This window comes from Leopardus geoffroyi, chromosome C3, assembly GCF_018350155.1.
Source record: "Leopardus geoffroyi isolate Oge1 chromosome C3, O.geoffroyi_Oge1_pat1.0, whole genome shotgun sequence".
Classification (NCBI taxonomy): Eukaryota; Metazoa; Chordata; class Mammalia; order Carnivora; family Felidae; genus Leopardus; species Leopardus geoffroyi.
In genome coordinates this window covers 152,987,525-153,008,547 of record NC_059338.1, presented here as the reverse complement: position 1 = coordinate 153,008,547, position 21,023 = coordinate 152,987,525, and the positions used below count along the sequence as shown (strand labels likewise).

The window sequence follows — 21,023 nt, the reverse complement described above, 5'->3', positions numbered from 1 at the left end:
TTGGATGTCTTCTTTGGAAAAGTGTCCATTCATGTCTTCTGCCCACTTCTTAAATGGGTTGTTTTTTGAGAAGTTCTTTATAGACTTTAGATACCAGCTATGTCATTTACAATTATCTCCCATTCCAAAGGTTGCCTTTTAGCTTTGTTGAGGCAACCTATGCCTAAAAGGCAACCTCCAGAATGGAGGTTTGCAAATGACTCATCTGATAAAGGGCTAGAATCCAAAGTCTATAAGAACTTCTCAAATTCACCCAAAAAAAACAATAAGCCAGTTAAAAATAGACAGAAGACATGAATAGGCTTTTTTTCCAAAGGAAATCTACAGAAGACCAGCAGACACATGAAAAGATGTTCAACATCACTCATCAATCAGGGAAGTACAAGTCAAAACTACAATGACATATCACCTCACACCAGTCATAATGGCTAAAGTTAACAACACAGAGGGGTGCCTGGGTGGCTCTGTTGGTTAAGAGACTGACTCTTGGTTTCAGCTCAGATCATGATCTCACGGTTCGTGGGATCGAGTCCCATGTCTGCCTCTGAGCTGACAGCACAAAGCCTGCTTAGGATTCCCTCTCCCCAGCTCACACATGCTCTCTCTCTTTCTCTCTCAAATAAATAAATAAATAAATAAATAAATAAATAAATAAACATTAAAAAACAACAACAAGGAAACAAATGTTGGAGAGGATGGGGAGCAAGGGGAACTCTCTTACACTTTTGGTGGGAATGCAAACTGGTGCAGCCACTCTGGAAAACAGTATGGAGGTTCCTCAAAATATTAAAAATAGAACTAACTACCCTATGATCCAGCAATTGCACTACTGGGTATTTAACTAAAGAATATGAAAACACTAAATCAAAGGGATATATGCAGGCGCTCCTGGGTGGATCAGTTGGTTAAGCATCTGACTTTTGATCTTGGTTCAAGTCTTGACCCTCAGGGTCATGAGTTCAAGCCCCACACTGGGCTCCACACTGGGTTTGAAGCCTACTTAAGACAACAAAACCAAAACCAAAAAAAAAAACCCAAACAAAGGGATACGTGCACGCTGATGTTTCTAGCAGCATTATCTGCAACAGCCAAGAAATACATGCAGCTCAAGTGTCCATCAATTGATGAATGGGTAAAGCAGATGGGGTGTGTGTGTGTGTATATAAAACTCACCTATAAAAAAGAATGAAATCTTGCCATTTACAACAATGGGGACGGAGCTAGAGAGTAATATGCTAAGTGAAATAATTTAGTCAGAGAAAGATATATGCCATATGATTTCACTCATGTGTGGAATTTAAGAAAAAAAAACACACAAAACTTGGGGGGTGGAAAAGGGAAGACACCAAGAAATAGACTCTTAACTATAGAGAACAAACTGAGGGTTACCAGAGGGGAGGTGGGGGGGGGGAGGATGGGTTAAATAGGTGAAGGGTATTAAGAAGGGCCCTTGTGATGAGCACTGGGTGCTGTATTTAAGTGCTGAATCACTAAATTCTACACTTGAAACTAATATTACACTGTATGCTAATTGGAATCTAAATAAAAACTTAAAAATATATCAATAAAGAAAATAAATAAATGTTGAAATTTTAATAATACATGTAAACGCAAGTTCTAATCTTTTCTTCTGTAAGACAACGGAGCCTCTGGAACATCTTTTGCAAACCATTCCCCTAGTCACTCCTGAGCCCCCAACACGCACAACACCCCAGGAAATCTCTCAGTGATGTCTCAGAGGCAACTCACATCCACATGTGTGAACAAGTTCAGCATGCTTCCTTGTCAACCTGCTTACCCACTCCCAGGCTACCAAGAAATGACCCAGAAATAAAGACACCAGCTCCCTTTCTGGTAGCCATCAAGTCAGCACTCAGGAACATGAGCTAGAAATCACGTGTGACCCCAAGCGTTATGGGTTGTTCTGTGTCTTCCAAAAGGATACTGAAGTACTAATTCTCAACATCTATAAATGTGACCTGATTTAGAAATAGGGTCTCTGAAGATTATCAAGTTATGAGAGGTCATTAGGATGGGCTCTAATCCAATGACAATGTCCTTATTAAAAGGGAAAATTTGTACATACTGAGACAGATGCAAAGAGGAAAGCCAATGTGAAGACTCAAGAAAAACAGCATCTATGTGCTGAAAAAAAACAAATGCCTGAGGCCACCATAAACTGGAAGAGAGGCCTGGAACAGATTCTCAATCCCAGCCCTCAAAAGGAACCATCCCCACCAACACCTTGATCTCAGGCTTCTGGCTTTCAGAACCATGAGGCAATCCGTTTCTGTTGTTTAAGCCACCCGGTCTGTGGTTCCACTGTTACAGCAGCCCTGGGAGCTAGAAATCAGGTGTGACCCTGGGGTACACGGGCCCTGCTGCAGCCCTTCAATTTGCAGTGCTGCCTAAAAGGACTTTGTATGGAGCCATGTGGATCACATCATTCCACCTGGCACCCATCAGTGGCTCCTTACTGCTCAACAAATGAGCTGCACCCTCTACATGAATCCTGATGACCTGGCCTAGCTCACCCGCCCAAGCCATGTGGCCACACTTCTCTGGACCATGTGCCCATGGCCTGTGCTGTCAATGGAGACATGCCTGGCTCTGTCAGAGGCCGTCTCTGTCCACAGTGTTCTTTCTACACAGAATATAAATTCCCACTGCACTTTTCACGTCACTCAAGGGCTCTCTTCCCTAACTGCCACCGGTGGAAGAGGTCTCCCCTGATGTGGTGCTATACATAAACCAACTGATAAATTCAGCAATTATCTAAAAGTCAGGTCTTTTTCAAATATCATTAATAGGAATATTGTCACCATTTTTGCTCCTATAAACTAATTAGGCTGGAACCCATTAGAAAGTGCCAACACATGTGCTTTATAAAAAGATCATTTCTAACACAATAAAATTTAATTTTCAAGTTGAAAAAATGATTAAAAGATTGATGTTGAACAAATTTGTTCAGAGAACAAAAATGTCATGCTCTGTTCCTTTACATCATTTCTTTATTAGGAGTTTTAAGTACATACATAAAACTGCAAAGAATTTTTAAAGAAATAATAAATTACTTACCTCTTCTGTATTAATAACAAGCTTGGCTAAGAAGAGACGGATATTTAATGATACTGATGGATTTCCTAGTTTGTCATGAAGAAATTTCATCCAAGGGGGAAGACTGCTTGGCACTGAACCCTGAAATAATCCATTCAAAGTTACCTTAAAAAGTGGAATAAAATAACTTCACACTTTGATATCATGAGATGACAAAATAAGAGACGAGTAACAAAAGGCTCCTGGGCGGCTCAGTCAGTCAAGCATCTGACTCTTGACTTCAGCTCAGGTCATGATCTCAGGGTTCGTTAGATCAAACCCCATGTCTGGCTCTGTGCTGACAGCATGGAGCCTGCTTAGGATTCTCTCTCTCCCTCTCTCTCTCTGCCCCTCCCCTGGTCTCTCTCAAAATAAATAAATAAACATTAAAATTGTTTAAAAAATTTAAGACACAAGCAACAAAAATCACGTTTATTAGATACAGAATTTGGTATTTGATATTAAGTGTTCATTCTTACTGTGATAGCAATAAACAGTATTAAATGAGACACCATCAGATTAGCAGAAACAAACCTCTTCTCTTTTAGGTAGGATCTGATTTCTTTGCATGTGCTTAATCAGGGCTGTCATGGTTGCCATACATTCGTGTTGATTAAGCTCATCCATTTCTAACTCCAGGACAGCATCTTGGATCACGGGATCTTTATAATCCTAGGAAAAGGGAAGAATCTGATGATGCAGAGTACACTGTTAGATTTTTAGTATACAGGGGCCTCTGGGTCGGTGGGCCAGTCGGTTGAGCATCCAACTCTTGATTGCAGCTCAGGTCATGATCCCAGGGTCATGGGATCAAGCCCTCTGTCAGGCTCCACACTGAGTGTGGAAACTGCTTGGGATTCTATCGCTCTCTCCCTCTGCCCCTCTCCCCCACTTGTGCTCTCTCTCTCTCTAAAATAAATAAAAAATTAAAAATAATAAAATTTCAGTGCATGTGATATTCTGACTTTGGGGGCAATATCACAAAACACACACTTAGGTAACAACGATACTTGGGTAATAATATCAAATATACTTATTAGGTTTTCTTATTAAACAACTTAGAAAAAATTACAGGACCTCATATCTTCCTTAAGCTATAGATACATAATTCTCCTCTGATCTCCTCATGGGGAGAGATCTCCTTGGGGGTCATATTCAGGTTATAGCATCCATGCAGACATGTGTTGCTTTGTACAAACACAAAGATCTTTCCAAACGTTTCTGTCTAGGAGGCCCAAGAATGCTCAGTATCTTGAGAACAATAGTCTCCATGATTCTTAGTTGCCATGTTATGGAGAAAGTGGAGCTACTGACACATAATTTTAAGATAAACTTTTACCAACATTTCTTTTCTCAGTAAATTGAAAATGAGTTTTTCTCTGAAAAACTTCATAAAGTCCTTAATTTGCTTTGATACTTTAATAAAAGAACAAAATTTTTAAACCATTTTTGACCCTAAAATTCTCTTAGAAATTATAGCAGAGATAATTATTTTATAAATGTAATGAATTGAGGTTTTATATACATAGTAAGTTTTACACACACACACACACACACACACACACACACACACACAGACACACACAGCTGAACAATTTATCTGGATATTTCCCAGGAAGATAATTTTCAGAAAAGAAAGATTTGCGAAATCCTAAGAAGAAATTTTTAGACAGTTAAAGTGCTTACAGAAACTGAGTAGAAAGAGGAATAAAATGGCCCTACATAATTCTGTAATTCTGTCTGCCCTGGTAGCAGGAACTATTTCAGAACATCACTTCCCAAAGATGTACAGTATCTGGAAAAGGAGTCTTCTTATAACCATTGTGGGTATCGTCTCTTTCCTCCCAAAGACAATGGATAATTTCTATAAACTGGGGGTTTTAGAAATGACAGGAAGTGATGTTATGTTCTACTAGGAACACTGCTAAATGAGCACTGAAACAGTAAATTTTACACACTATCAAGTTTGCAAGAGACAAGAAAAAACCACATTCAATCAGCCACAAAAATCAATTAGAATAATCTTAATGTCCCTTTTTCCATATACTTGGTAAGGTGTCAAAGGAGTTACAATATTTGACTGCATTCAGATCTACTCAACAGGTTTTTCAGTAAAAATTATTGTATATCAAGATGCTGCTCACAAGGACTAGATACATCTGAACTAGGACTCAGTCATGCGATCGAACTGAAGGCATGAGGATTGAACCCAAGATGCCTCAATGTAAATGGCCTGTTCACAAAAGAGGAGTCTCACTAGCCAGTGTAGCCATAACAGAACAAAGTCACACTCTTTTATTGCCCAGCAGAGATGTATGACATAATCTAGGTGAAAGAACTAATGAATGGCTCCTCTTTGAAACAGTCATTAAAAAAGAGAGAAGCCAACCCAAGAGGCAACGTAAGGTACAGACAAACTCAACTTCAAAAACGCTGCACTGCTCCCACCCTCCTCGGGCAAAAAGCCGCGGGGCAGACCAGAGTGGGCAAGAGCTGCCTGGCAATGTCTCAGGATGGAGAAGGAGAGAGTGAGGTGCCCACCTGTGGGTCAGGACCCACTCCGGGAGGACATCAGTATGGAGGAAAGAAAAGGGGTTGAGAGAAAGAAGTTAGTGCGTATCAAAGAAACTGGAAAGGGAAAAAACTTGAATGAACCCTGGACAGGAATCAGATGTATCTGTGGAACTCATGCTTTTACACATATGTACACGTGTGTGTCTGTGTAGGTGCACAGGTGTCTGTCTACCTACAAGTTTCCTGTCTGTTTATGAGGTCAACCTATTATTTGTGAATACAGATGCATTCAGTTATCTCAGTTAGATAACATCAAATATTCAAACAGCTTCTTCGTTTTCTGTAGAGAGAATGCAACAGTCATACCAGCAAGACCTCTGAGTATGGTAGTCGTCTTTCTCACTGGAAACCCTTAAATGCAGTTCTGATTTAAAACAGTAATCTCATGGAGACTGGTTACTGTGAATCAGCCCTTGCAGACAGCTTTCTTTCCTGTACTGACAAAATCCAATTGCTGAGTCTAGAGGATGGAAAGCTGGGACTCAGATCTTGGAAAATTCTCCACACGCTATTCTCTGAGGACTACTGACACAGAACTAGTTTCCCCTAAGTATGAAGCCCCATTCCTTTATAAATGCCAACAATATTTTTTAATATGTGACATGTGATCACCCGTCTCCGAAAATGACCAGTGGTAGATTTGGGGTCTTGGGAACCGTATGAATAGCTCTGAACTCCAGTTGAGAAATCAAATTGACTCATTTCCTCACTCAGGCTGCTGTCTGCCAAATACGACAAGGAAGATATATAATGAGGGCCACCTAAGATATAAAGAACAAAATACATTTATTCAAGTTAGTAAAAAATGTATTTCTCTAAGCTCAAATGATATTAATAAAATTAAAAGACTGTGTTAACTAAGGCTTTTATCAATCCTGTGATTCTCCACTGATAATCCAGATTAACAAAGCAAAAAGGAAATGGGGAAAAGACACCTCCTCCTGCTTTTGTCATTAGTGAGCGGTTATTCTATACTGTCATGGACAAAGAAATTAAGTTAAACCACATACAATTTTTGAATATGATGTTAACAGAATTTCTTTGCAGTTAAAATTTTGACGGGGTACATTCTGCATAAAAAGTCTAACATAAATGTGGGAAAAGATACTACTGAAAAACAACCAATTCACAAATGTAAAGAATTTACAAAACTGGTCCAGAATTTATCCTCAAGTCAGGGAAAAAAAAAAAGGTATGAAGAAAAATTAAGCAAAAAAATGAAACAAGGAGCATGTGGAGCAAGAGACAGGGAATTTTGTAACAGGAAGCCAGGACAACTTCCGTTCAAAGGCTGGCATTAAACAAAACGCTGATATCTGGGACCAAGATTATTCTAGGCTGAGGAAAGATCATGTGCAAATGCCCTGGGGCCAAAAGGAGCCTGGTGCCCATAGGTACAGGCAGGGGGGCAGTGCTACTGGAGCAGAGTGAGCAGGAGAGTAGCGGGGGGCAGCAGGTGGGTCGGGGTCTTAGGCAGCTCTGTCTTCAGGGAAGTGGGAGCTGACAGAGGTTTGGAGCAGAGGAATGGCAGGATGAGATCTGCATTTTAACACAGATTCCTGAATGTATTTAGACAACATACAGACATAATCCATATACAAACATAGATAACTATCAACCAATCTTGCAGTTTTAAGAAAAAGCATACCATTTCTCAGCCCTCTTTGGCCATTCTGAGATCTTTCTACATAGGTAAAAGTTTAGCTGATTAAATTTCTTTCAAAGTAAAATTCTACTTGCCACTTAAAACCTTTTCAAACTCTATTTCAATGTTTTGGTGTACTTAAAATATTTTTTATTTACATAACAAATACCAACTATTAGAATCTTTTTCATCTTTTAAAAACAACCTACCTGAATCCCCATTTCCTGCTTCCCTGGCTTCTTTCCTAATTTCAATGTACTTTTTCCTTCTTTCCATAGGAACCTATCAGGCAAAACAAATACACCACTTAAAACTTTGTAAAATCCTGATCACGATTTTCTAGTTTAGTAGCAATTGCCTCAGTGGGGTTCTGTGAGATTCTGTGGGAAAAGCATTCCTTAAGGGCACTCACCTGTACTTCTTTGTGGATATATTTTAATGCTTTTAAATTTGATAAAAGTCTTGTTTAAAAATTAATTTTTTGAGGCACCTGGGTGCTCAGCTGGTTAAGCATCCAACTCGATTTTAGCTGAGGTCATTATCTTGCGGTTCCTGAGATCAAGCCCCGAGTCGGGCTCTGTGCTGATAGTGCAGAGCCTGCTTGGGACTCTCTCTCTGTGCCCCTGCTCGTGCTCCCTCTCTCTCTCAAAATGAATAAATAAGCATCTAAAAATAAATAAAACTTTGCCAACCTGCAAAAATAATTTTTTTGCCAAATTGCTTGGGGACCCAGGGTGGGCTAAGATGTGGCAGCCACAGGCCCAAATTACTAACAGTCTGTACTTTACTTACGAGCTCAGTTTCCTCAACTGCATGGTTATGGTATATCATAGCACCTCACAGTGCTGTTGCAAAGTTTAGAAGTGACACATACCAAGTGTCTGAATGCTTAATACACTAGTGCTATTATTTTTTGGATTTTTAGTTCTTTGAACAGTGTTACACCTTGAGAAAAGTTCCCAGTCTTGTTCCAAAAGGGCACAAGGCAGGAAGCAACCATTTACATGAACTCATGAACCACTTAGATGTGGTCGAGGTCAGCAGCTAGGCAGGTGAACATGAATGATAGTTCCTGACCCAGACAACCCAGAGCTCTGGCACTCTGCCCGCCCAATTCCCATTTCCAATGGGCTGTGAAAAGCTGCAGTGACAATCTCCTACCAATCGCTGAGGTTGGCGTGTCAAACTCAGCTTGGCTAAAATCAAGCTTGTCACGTTTGCCACAGCAAGTTTTCCACTTATCCACATGACGTCAGCTCACAGCACCCCCATTATCCTGCCAAATCACCCAAGCAGGGCCAGAGCGTTATAATTCTGTATCTGGATGGATCTCAATTTCACTGAACAGATAAATTAACTCAGCAAAACACTGCTGGCATATGTCCTCCCAGCTCCTTTTATTGCCATTTTCTATCCTTTACTAGCTAAAAGAGCAAAAAGTCGAGTTATGATCATGTTTTTATAGGTGCCTGAGAGGCTGAACTACATTAAACTACCAGATTTTATAGTTCAAAGCAGACTTGATACTGGGAGTTTTTGTTCATCATAACATATTGCTTTTTCTTCCATAAGCTCTTGGTAAATTTTTTAAACTTAGGAACACCATTAAAAATTTGACTCACCTCAACTTCTACAGGAAATGTGTAGCAGCGTTTCAGGTCAATCAGATTTTCAAAAATAAGCAAGTTCTGTAAATCCAAAAAGTCGTAATAAAAATATCTGAATAGTGGAAATTGTTATTGCTGATGCTACTATAGAGTTAACGCTACTTATAATTCATGGGGAAGCATTTTGGCTTTAAAATATATATATACAGAACTCAAAGAACTACATCTTTAATATCACAAGAAGGTGCAAATTATGATACAATTTTAATTCATATAATCTAACTTGCAATCCTACAATGGCAGCAACAGTGAAAATTTCAGAAGCCTACCTTTTCAGGTTTTTCACTCAACAGAAAACCTTGGTAAAATTTTAATTCAGTGAAGACACAGCAGGTAACAGAAATGGCGCAGTTGTACGCAGCACAATGGTACAGTCTTCTCCTCTCTAGCAACTGATTCTCACCCGCCATGTTCTCTGTAAATGCATCATAGCACAATCTGCAGAGTAGATCCAGGTGAAAAATCAATTCACCTAACAGGGAAATCATCGCTAGAGCCCAACAATGCCCGACAACAGGATCTCAATTCAGTTTAGCCTTTTCCGAGTGTCAGGTCTGTGCCCAGCACAGTACCAGTTACCAAAAATAAAAGTCAAGCAAGTCACTATATTCACGCACACCTCGAGGGAAGACAGTGCCTAGGGATTTCACCACACTGTGGTATGCACAGCAACAGCAACGAGCACGGGAAGTTAAGACATGGAAACAAGGAAGATGGACAGTAACCCAGGCGAAGGAGCCAACAAAGTTTTAAGAGAAATTATCAGAACCGAATTTTGATTTCTAAGTTATGTGAAGATTATGAGCAGAGAGAAGAGTGTCACTTCCAGCAAGGCATAAGCCACACTGCGTGTTCAGAAGATGAGGTGGGAACTGGCAGTGCCTGGCAGTGAGCCGAAGGTGGAGAGGCGGGCGTTCCCGGAAGAGCTCGCCTGCCATGCTAGGGAGCCTGGAGTGCATTCTGCACAATGAGATCTCCAAACAATGCCCAGGTGGCCAACTACTTTTGAAAACAGTGTTGTCAGAACACAGCCATGCCCCTTCGTTTCCACATTGTTTATGACTGCTTTCCCAGTACACTGCAGTAGTTGCAAGAGACTATATAGCCTGCAAACCTGAAAATAGTTACTATCGAGTGGGACGTTTACAGGAAAAGTTTGCTGGCCCCTGCTACTGAAGATGAGGTCCTTTTGAAGTGTTTCAAGTAGGAGGATGAAACAATCAGGTTCACACTGCAGAGGTATTATCAGACTAGCAGCAGCACAGACAAAACTGACAGAGACAAGCCCAGGAACAGGGAGAATAACTGAGGAGACTACACTGCAGTGGTTCCCCAAAGAACACCAGGCGCTACAACTCTAGGTGAAGGAAGGAGGATGAGAAAAGGTCTTGGGAGTGCTGTGGAGATAACCCCCGCCAGGTGTGATGACTGACAGGGTGGACATGCAGGCCGGAGAGATGAAGACGAAGGGAAATACAACAGGACGCCCAAGTCTCTTGTTAGTGCAGATGAATGGATGCCGGGCACATAATTCCCTGAGGAGGTAAAAGAAGGGTGAGGGTAAGAGGACAGTACGGAACAGCTTGCCTGGGAAAGGCAAATGAGGCCTGGCAATGTCTGTGTCAATATTAACTAAGTGGGAACTTCGTGAGAAGGCCACTTTTAGAGAAAATGTATTGGACTGCTTTGTATTTTACAGAAAACCTGCTTAAACATGCAATATTCCTTTAATTTCAAATGGAGGTCAGGAAAAATAAAATACATAAATCCCTTTGTGCTGTAAATCATGCCACTAAAAATATATCAACCTATTAAGGGAGGAAAATGGTAGAAAAAAACAATAAAAGAAAAGAAGTTTTATTCCCTATAAAAGATGAGTATAGGATAAAACACGTTACCCATAACCTGCTAAATTAAAGTACACCTAAGTAGTTTGTGCACAAGAAAAAAAACAAGAAAACCATAAAAACTCATACTTAAATAAACATTTATTCACATTATATACATGCATAAAATACATGCGTCAAAAATATTAACGAATCAAATACAACCCCAAATTAACTAAAAATCTTACTTAATAAGTGTCTTTGTAAGTTCACTTCCTTCTGTAACACATGAGCCATGGAAAACCTGATTAATTTTAGACTCCTTCGAGTGAACATCATCTTTTGGAAGACGAGAATACATCACATCTAGGATCTTGTAACAGCCCATCTTCTTGGTGATTTGAGTATCAAAGGTAGATTCATTTAGCTAAGGAAAAGTAACAAGTAATTGTCTTTGGTCTCATCAAACCGGAAAAATAGTTTTTTAATATATCAAATGTTCAACTTAATACTCAATGCTCTTTACATAGAAAATAATTTTAACAAACATGTTGAATCACTTCAATAGGAGACTGCCAAGGGTCAGATACATGGGTATATTGATGTGTTACGTTGAATGTGGCAGGAAATAACACATAATATCCAAATAGAGAACCTAGGGCATCAATATAGGACTTTTACGCAAAATCTTATCAAAGTCATGATGACAACAGGTGAAACTTCAATGTATTAAAAAACAAGATTTTCAACTATTTATGGTATTTCCTAAAGGTACCCAAGTCCTAACTCCCAGAACCTATGAGTTCTCGTAAGGCAAAAAAAGGACTTTGCAAACGTGATTAAGTTAAGGATCTTGAGATTGGGCGACAATTTTGGATTGGTCATGTGGGCCCTAGATGAAATCATATGTAACCGTATAAGAGGATACATAAAGGGATGAGACAGAAAGGAAAAGGCAATGTGATGACAGAATTAGAGGTCAGAGTGACACAGCCACATACAAGGAATGCCAGCAGCCACCAGAAGCTGGAGGAGACAGGAAGTAGACACTCAGAGCCACAGGGGCAAGCGTGGCCATGACAACACCATAAATTTACGTCAGTAAAACTAATTTTGGACTTCTGGCCTCCAAAACTGGGAGAGAATAAATCTCTGTTGTTCTAAGCCACCACGCTTATGGTAATTTATTACTTGAAGATTCAGGAAATAACACACATTTTGGCATTAAGAGTTTAATCTCCTGTAACAAATGCCAAAAATATGAAAGTGACTTTGGAATTGGATGATGGGTAGAGGCTGAAATTTGCCATGCATGACAGAAAAAGCCTAAACTGCCTGCGGAGACTGCTGGTAGAAATACCAGCACTGAAGGCATTGCTGGTGAGGGCTCAGAAGGAAGTGAAAAAGCATGCTAGCAAAACCAAATTGTCTTAGGGAACATCTCAGTCATCATAAACACATCTTTGGTATAAATATGGATGTTAAAGTAGCTGCCGGTGAGGTCTCAGAAGGAAATAAAGAACATATTTTTTGACACTGAAGGAAAGGAGATCCTTGTAATACAGTGGCAGAAAACTTAGCTAAATAGTGTTCTATGGCTGCACACACAGCAGAACTTACAAGCCATGCACTTGAATATTTAACTAAAAATTTCCAAGCAAATTTTTAGAAGGTGCTACCCCCTTTCTTCTTTGCTGCTTAAAATGAAATGTGAGGGGCAAGAGATAAATTGAGTTAGGAACTGCTGGGCAAAAAGAACCAAAACTTGATTTGAGAAATTCTCAGCTTATCCAGACTGTAAAAGATGCTAACATTAGGAGATTCACTGTTAAAAAAGTGGCTCCAAAGGCAACAAGGGTGTAGCTGGACAATCTTGGACTACTGCTAAAGAAATTAAGCATGGGACCCATGGATGCCCTCAATTATTTCATCAGAACCAGGAACAGAGATGGAATTATCCAGCAAAGATCTGTGGAGGACTCTCCTGTTAGTAAACCTCTAAGGCATACACAGGAGAGCTACAGAGTTTTTGAGAATGTCATACCAGAAGAAACACCACCAGCTTGGACTGAAAGGGACAGAGACAAAATGCAATGAAAAAAGGCTGTTATAATCCCTGAATTCTACAGGCAAGAAAAACAAATAATTTGTTTTCTAGTTTCACAGGTCCACAAATGGAAAGAATTTTGCCCCATGATGGATCATACGCAGAATCCCACCCATACCTGATTCATATGATTTGAATGATGAAAAAGCTGATGATATTCAGATGCAACCTTGAACTTAAAAGTTGATGCTATAATGCATTTAGACTTTGGGGGACGTTGGGATGGGATAAATGTATTTTGCAAGAGGGAACATTTGGTGCAGGTGCACTGTATTTGGCTGAATAATATCCACATACAAATACCCACATTTTAATCACTGAAACCACGAGTATGACAAAAAAGAACTATACAGATGAAATCAAGTAAAGGATCTTGAGATGGGGAGATCACCCAAGTGGGCCCTCAGTACAACACATGCAGAGAGAAATGAGACAGAAAAGGAGGAGGTAATGTGACCACAGAAGGAGGGAGAGGAGTGATGTGGCCACAAGCCACGGAATGCTGGCAGCTGCCAGAAGCTGGAAGAGGCAAAGAACGGATTTTCCCTTAGGGCCTCCGGAGCCTTGCAACACCTTGATTTCAGCCCGAGGAAACTGATTTCTGGCCTGCAGAACTATGAGAGAATAAGTTTTTGTTGTTCTACACCATGGTGGCGGTAATTTGTTATAGCACCCTCAGGAAACTAACGCAGATCCCATGTAACTACGAGTTGTTACCAAACTGTTGAAGTAATGCTCCTTGAGCAACAGAGATCTTCTGACTGAACATATGGAAGTTTTTAAGAACACCAGCCAAGGAGATTTATCAATTCTTATTAATAGTCAATTTAAGGGGCGCCTGGGTGGCTCAGTTGGTTAAGTGTCCCACTTCAGCTTAGGACATGATCTCACGGTTCGTAAGTTTGAGCCCCACATCAGGCTCTGTACTGACAGCTCAGAGAACGGAGCCTGCTTCAGATTCTGTGTCTCCCTCTCTTTCTCTCTCCCTCCCCTGCTCACACTCTGTCTTACTCTCAAGAATAATAAGTGAAACACTAAAAAAAATTTAATAGTACATTTAATAACAGATGTACAATACCTTTGTAAATCTAGACTTCAACACATCAATGGCATCCACCACAATTTTGCTAAAGAATTCTATCAAGGCATTCGGGCTACAGTGCCACAGCAGAGTGAGAAGACAGCGATCTACAAATGCTTGGCGAGTGACATTTGAAAGTAGATCATCCCTCTTGAACATTCTGTACACACTTTCCAAAAGGGCTAATTGTGTGACACATGAACTCCTAAGAAAAAAAAGAAAATTATATGAACATCCCTGCTTTGAACAAATATTTTGAGTGCCCACACATAAAACAAGCAAAATAAATACCAATGACTACAAATTTAAAAAATAACTTTAAAGATTATATATACATATGTATATATATGTATACATATATATATACATATATATATACATATACATAGACACACACACCATGAAAAACAAGAAACATCTGTACATAAATCATATTATTATACTCATCCCCAGAAATCTTCATGCCAAATTTAGGCATTAAGAACAGTTTTCATTTACTTTCAAATCTGATGTTGTTTAGAAAACAGCTGAGGCTATGGGAGAGTCTCAGGCCTGAAGATGATCACAATTCCAGAATTTGAATCTCATGGATAATTTACAAATTCTAGTCTCTTCCTAGTAACAAACTGCCATTCGTATTTCCTATACAGAGATACATTCATCTGGCCCTTTATGTTCTTATCTGGAATGAAAGATACTCGAATGATCATCTATAAGATTCTGTCTATAAATCTATAAACTAAGAATACAGTTAGTTTCTTCACCTATAAAAATGTGAGGTTAGGACTAAATGATTATTAAAATCTTTTTCCGGTTCTAAAATCCTGATACTCCGGAGTTAAATAGGAACCACAGTAAAGATATTAGATGAAGGTAATTCAGTCACAAAACTGTAAGGCTGCAGGACAGATGCTACATGGGCTTCTGTAACATTTATTTGGGCATGGTCTTAGATTTAAATTCTTCTGAAGAGATTCCTGATACTGAGCACAATAGAGATGCACAGCCCTAAAACTATTACACAGAAAGTTAAAAAGAGGAGCAGGAAAAGAAAAGGAAAAAGAGCAAAAATCTGGTAACAAAAAATGGGCCAGCAGATAGTTTACTTAAAATAAATGCAAATGAGCTCTAAATATATGAGTATATGCTCTATTTCACTCATAATAAGAGAAATATAAACTAAAACAACACTGAGAGATCCCCTCTCACCTATATAATTGGAAAAAAATCCAAGTGTTTGACAATATAATCTGTTGGCAAGACTGTGATGAGACAGACACTCTCATACATTGTCGAGGGAATGTAAATAATCACAGCCTCAAAATAAGGGATGTGGTAAAAGCTAGCAAGACTACAAATGCATTTAATTTTTGAATTACGTATAGGAATCCACTCCAAAGACATACTGGCAAAATACAAAATGACATATACACATGGCTATTCACTGTGACATTATTTTTAACAGCAAAAGACTGAGCCCAAGGGGGCTGTTTCAAAATAGTATGCTATAGTGAATAATTATACAGTTATTTAAATAAAAAAGGATTGAAGAAGATCTCTTGGTACCAACATGTAGTGATCTGTAGAAGACATGAGATGGAAAAAAAGGGAGATGAAAAGGAATAAGAGAGGGGACAGAGACAGAAATAAGACTCCTGAATATAGTTCGTTATACAGATATGACCTTCAAATCATGTAAATGTTTTACATGTTCAAAAAGAAAGTTAAATCAAAAGAAAAAACATAAACATTTCTAAAATCTGATAATTAAAATAAGCATACCTAACTAATTGGTATAACAGCTACGTATTGAAGAAAACTTTACCAAGTGATTTTGGAACACAAAACTCACAGAGAGTATATTCTAAGTAAATTATAATTAAAATGAAAACTTTAAATTGCACACACACACACAAAAGTCTTGCTGGAATTTTGACAGCGTTCACATTAAATTTATATATCAACTTAACAGAATTGCCATGTTAACAAATATTGAATCTTCAAATTCATGAACATGGGATGTCTCTCCATTTATTTAAATCTTTATTTTTTTATTTCCTTCAGCAGTGGACTATAATTTTTAGTGCACAGGTCTTGCGCTTTTGTTAAATTTATTACTAAATTTATTACTTTGTTTTTATGATGCTATTAAGAAAATAATTATATTCCTAGTTATAGTTTTGAAATGTTCTCAGCTCATATACAGAAAAGTTGATTTTTGAACATTGATCCGGTATCCTACAAACTTCCTATAATTGCTTATTAGTTCTGAAAGCTTTTTGTAGATCTTAGGATTCTCTCCCTCATGCCATCTGTGAATAAGGACAGTTTTGCTTCTTTCTTTCCAATCTAGTTGCCTTTTATTTCTTTCTCTTTCCTGACTGCACTGGCCAGAACCTCCAGTACTGTGTTGAACTGAAAAGAGTACACATCCTTGCCTTGTTCTCAGACTTAAGGGGAAAGCATTCAGTCTTTTACTATTAAATATTCTGTTGGCTGTTGGTTTTTCATAGATGACCTTTTGTCCTTTTCATCATGAATGGATTTTGGGCTTTGTCACAAATTTATCTGCATCCACTAAAATGGGAATGTGCTTTCTGTCCTTTATTCTTTTAATATACTATATACTATTCATTGATTCTCAGATGTTAAATTAGTTTTGCATTCATAGGACAAATCCCAATTAGCAACAGTGTGTAATATTTATATGTTGTTGAATGTGTTTTGTTTTGTTTTTTTAAATTTTTGAAAGACAGAATCTGATGGGGACAGGGTAGAGAGAGAGAGGGAGACACAGAATCCGAAGCAGGCTCCAGGCTCTGAGCTGTCAGTACAGAGCCCAACATGGGGCTCGAACTCACAAACAGTGAGATCATGACCTGAGCCTAAGTCAGACGCTTAACCGACTGTGCCACCCAGGTGGTTCCCTTGGCTGGATGTGTTTTTCTAATACATTTTTGAAAATTTGTGTGTCTATATTCACAAAGGATTCTGGTCTATAGGTTTCTTGCCATGTTTCTTTCTGGCTTTATCTGTGTGATACTAGCCTCATAGGATAAGGTGAGAAGGATTCCTTTCTTCTGTATTTTCTGAGGAGTTTATCAAGTGTTGATATTTTTTCTTTAAATATTTGATGAAAATTCACCAGTGAAGCTATCTGGGTCTGGGCTTTCCCTTGTGAGATTTTATTCTTTTCTTTTTGTGAGAAGATTTTAATTCTGTTTATTTACTTACTAAAGGTTATACTCAGATTTTCTATTTCTTCTTGAGTCACTTTGAAATTTTGTGACTTTTTAGGAATTTGTCCATTTCAGTTAAGTTGAATTTGTTAGCATAATGTTATTCATATTTCCCTATAATCTTTTTAACTTCTGAGAAGTCAGTGGTAACACTCCCTCTTTCCTTCCTAATTTTCATGAATTGTACCTTCTTTGTTACTCCTAGTTTGTCTAGCTAACAGTTCTTCATTTACCTTTTCAAAGAACAAATTTCAGTTTCACTGATTTTTCTCCACCATTTTTCTAATTTCGATTTCATTAATTTTCACTCTAATCTTTATTATTTCTTCCTTCTGCTTCTCTTCAGTTTAGTTTTCTTTTTCTTGATTTTAAGGTACAGGTTTATATTACTGATTTAGGATATTTCTTATTTTCTCTTTTTTTAATTATTAAAGATAATTTATTATCAAATTGGTTTCCATACAACACCCAGTGCTCATCCCAACAAGTGCCCTCCTCCCTACCCATCACCCACTTCCTCCTCTCCCCCACCCCCCATCAATCCTCAGTTTGTTCTCAGTATTTAAGAGTCTCTTATGGTTTGCCTCCTTCCCTCTCTGTAACTTTTTCTAATTTTCCTTTTTTTTTTTTCAACGTTTATTTATTTTTGGGACAGAGAGAGACAGAGCATGAACGGGGGGAGGAGCAGAGAGAGAGGGAGACACAGAATCGGAAACAGGCTCCAGGCTCTGAGCCATCAGCCCCAGAGCCTGACGCGGGGCTCGAACTCACGGACCGTGAGATCGTGACCTGGCTGAAGTCGGACGCTTAACCGACTGCGCCACCCAGGCGCCCCTACTTTTTCTAATTTTCTAATACAGGTATTAAAAAATACAAATTCCTCTCTAGGCACTGTTTTAGTTCTATCTCATACATTTGGATGTGCTTTATTCGTATTTCATTCAGATCAAATTCTGATTTGATCAAATATCAGATCAGATCTGATCTGATCAAATATCAGATCAAATATCTGATTTCACTCGTAATTTCTTCTCTGACCCAAGGGCTACTTACAAATGTATTAATTAGTTGGTTATTTAGAAGTGTTTTCTTCCATTATTAACATATAAATAACTTCATTATGGATGGAGAACATACTTTGTAAGATTTCATTCCTTTTAAATTTATTAAGACTTGTTTTATGGCTTCCATATGTGCTCAAAAGAATGTGTATTCTCCCATTGTATAGAATGTTCTATAGTTGGTTAATTATGGTTTTTTAAAATGTCAATAAAAAGGAATGAATTATTGATTCACGCTACATCATGAACCTCAAAAACTTGCTAGAAAAAAAAAGCCAGACGTAAGAGATCACATATTCTATGATTCTATTTATATGAAATGTCCAGAAAAGGCAAAGTTATAAAGACTGAAAGTAGATTAGTGATTGCCTGGGGCTGGGAATGGGAATGTGAGTTAATATAGGATGTTATCAAGAGGATGAAATTATTCTATAGTGATGGCTGTACCACTCAGCAAAGTTACTAAAAATCACTGAATTCTATACTTAAAATAGGTGAATTTTATGATATGTAAAATACAACTCAGTAAGATAAAATACCATGGATGTTTACAAATCAATATAAATAATGTTGATAAAAAAACAAAACAAAACAAAACAAAACAAAACAAAACAGGGCACCTGGGTGGTTCAGTCAGTTAAGGGTCCGACTTCATTTCAGGTCATGATCTTGCGGTTCATGAGTTCAAGCCCTGCATCGGGCTCTGTGCTGACAGCTCAGAGCCTGGAGCCTGCTTCAGATTCTGTGTCTCCCTCTCTCTCTCTCTCTGCCCCTCCCCTGTTCACGCTATCTCTGTGTCTCAGAAATAAACAAACGTTAAAAAAATTTTTTTTTTAAATTTTTTTTTTTTTAACGTTTATTTATTTTTGAGACAGAGAGAGACAGAGCATGAACGGGGGAGGGGCAGAGAGAGAGGGAGACACAGAATCGGAAACAGGCTCCAGGCTCTGAGCCATCAGCCCAGAGCCCGACGCAGGGCTCAAACTCACGGACCGCAAGATCGTGACCTGGCTGAAGTCGGAAGCTTAACCGACTGCGCCACCCAGGCACCCCCAAAAAAATTTTTTTTAAAAAGACTCACTGGCCACAATTAGAATGAGCCACAGCGTTAAGCCCTAACTTTAAAAATTAATTAAAAAATTAATGATCAAATTTGTTCCATTTTGTCCACTGTGATTTCCTACAACACTAAAACTGTATTTGGGTAACCAAATAGTCCTAGTAATAAAGGCAAGTTCATTACAACATAATTCTAGCTCTTAAATTTAGAAGAAATAAAAGGATTTTTTAAATGACCATTTGCAACTCCTGATAAAATAAATGATTTAGGGCAACTATCATAAAGGATGCTAGAACCTCAGGAAAAGCCCACGCCAAACATAACTGACTAATCTTAGCATCGTTAAAATTAAGACCACTTCACACCATGTGCCAAATGCCACGAACACGAAATACAGAGCATCCACTATTAAGTAATCTTGCCAAAACTTGAACCTGAATCTAACTAAGCTTTTAGACCTAACTTTCCACTTACAGGAAACCGGGGTTAGAGGAACGAGTCAAATGAAAAGAACACAGACAGAAATCAGGTAAATCGAGGATGTAACTAACGTGTAGGCCAAGTGTCCAGGTTTCTTTAACAACAACAAAAAAATAAGAGGGTAGGGGACTGTTCTAGATGGAGACAGACTGAGATACAACAGTGAAATGCCATGTAAAAAGATAATCCAACAGTCCAGAGCATTTAAGACAACTGGAGAAATCTAAAAACAGAATCACTGATAATTTTTCTCCGTTGATAACAGTACCATATAGCAACCCAAGAATAACAGTATAATTTTAAATATACATGCAGAAGTTATTAGAGGTGAAATGACATCAGGGATCTGCTTTGTTACAATAACTACAGCACAAGAGAAAAGAGGCTAAAACAGGGGTGATGAGGCCGGAAAATGCTGGAGTGTGTTTGATTTGGATGCTCAGTTACAGTCTTACCCTTTAGTTTTGATTGTGCTTAAAATTCTCACAATAAGTTCTTTTTTCCTCCAAGAAAAACAAAATAAAATTTAGTTGTAAGAGTTGACTGCAATTGCCACTCAACCTTTTATTGGAACAGAGAAGATAATTTCCCAAAGAAATAAAATGTATATGGTTCCTGGGGTCCCAGACTAGAATACTATGACTTACTTTCCAGCAATCTTTTTGAAAGTAGATTGAAATAATTCTTCCATAACATGTTGCTGTTCCCGACAAAGAATTTCAGTCATTAACTGCAACAATATAGGACTTTGAGATAATTCCAATGCATCTAGGAACTAGAAGAAACAACAATAATAATAATTTCCTTGGGTTTTTATTTTTGTTTTGAACAGTTCTAACAAAATTAAAACAGGCTTTCACAGAGAATTAACAAATGCTAATACTTCCACCATTTCTGCTGCTATAACGAATACCTGGCACATAATAAATGTTTGCTAAATATTTGAGTTTTGATCCTTTTAAGGTTTTGCAGATATGTTTCCCTCTTCGAGCGGTCAGGATCTTCTAAAGATCTGAACCCAGATTCTGAAACTCCACGATGATGTGCCTTCACTGAGGACTTTGTCTTCACCATTCCAGGTACTCTGGGGCTTTTTCAGTTTGGAGACCTGTGTCTTTTCCACATGACCTTCATCGCACAGCAGCTGTTCTTTTTTTTTTTTTTTTTTTTTAATTTTTTTTTTCCAT

At 38.4% G+C, this 21,023-nt stretch overlaps 1 protein-coding gene across 3 annotated transcripts in view; it reads right to left on the bottom strand.

Annotated features, from left to right (window-relative positions):
* The window catches only part of PRKDC (protein kinase, DNA-activated, catalytic subunit), a 213,285-nt gene that overhangs the window by 104,128 nt on the left and 88,134 nt on the right, over positions 1–21,023 (bottom strand). For all 3 annotated transcript variants that reach the window (XM_045455381.1, XM_045455382.1, XM_045455383.1), the window contains 9 exons: positions 20,484–20,611; positions 13,994–14,201; positions 11,057–11,235; positions 9,252–9,420; positions 8,938–9,003; positions 7,525–7,597; positions 6,283–6,431; positions 3,631–3,768; positions 3,079–3,198 (listed from right to left, as the gene is read on the bottom strand). In XM_045455381.1, the coding sequence (XP_045311337.1) occupies positions 3,079–3,198; positions 3,631–3,768; positions 6,283–6,431; positions 7,525–7,597; positions 8,938–9,003; positions 9,252–9,420; positions 11,057–11,235; positions 13,994–14,201; positions 20,484–20,611 (1,230 nt within the window). The remainder of the gene's footprint in view (positions 1–3,078; positions 3,199–3,630; positions 3,769–6,282; positions 6,432–7,524; positions 7,598–8,937; positions 9,004–9,251; positions 9,421–11,056; positions 11,236–13,993; positions 14,202–20,483; positions 20,612–21,023) is intronic.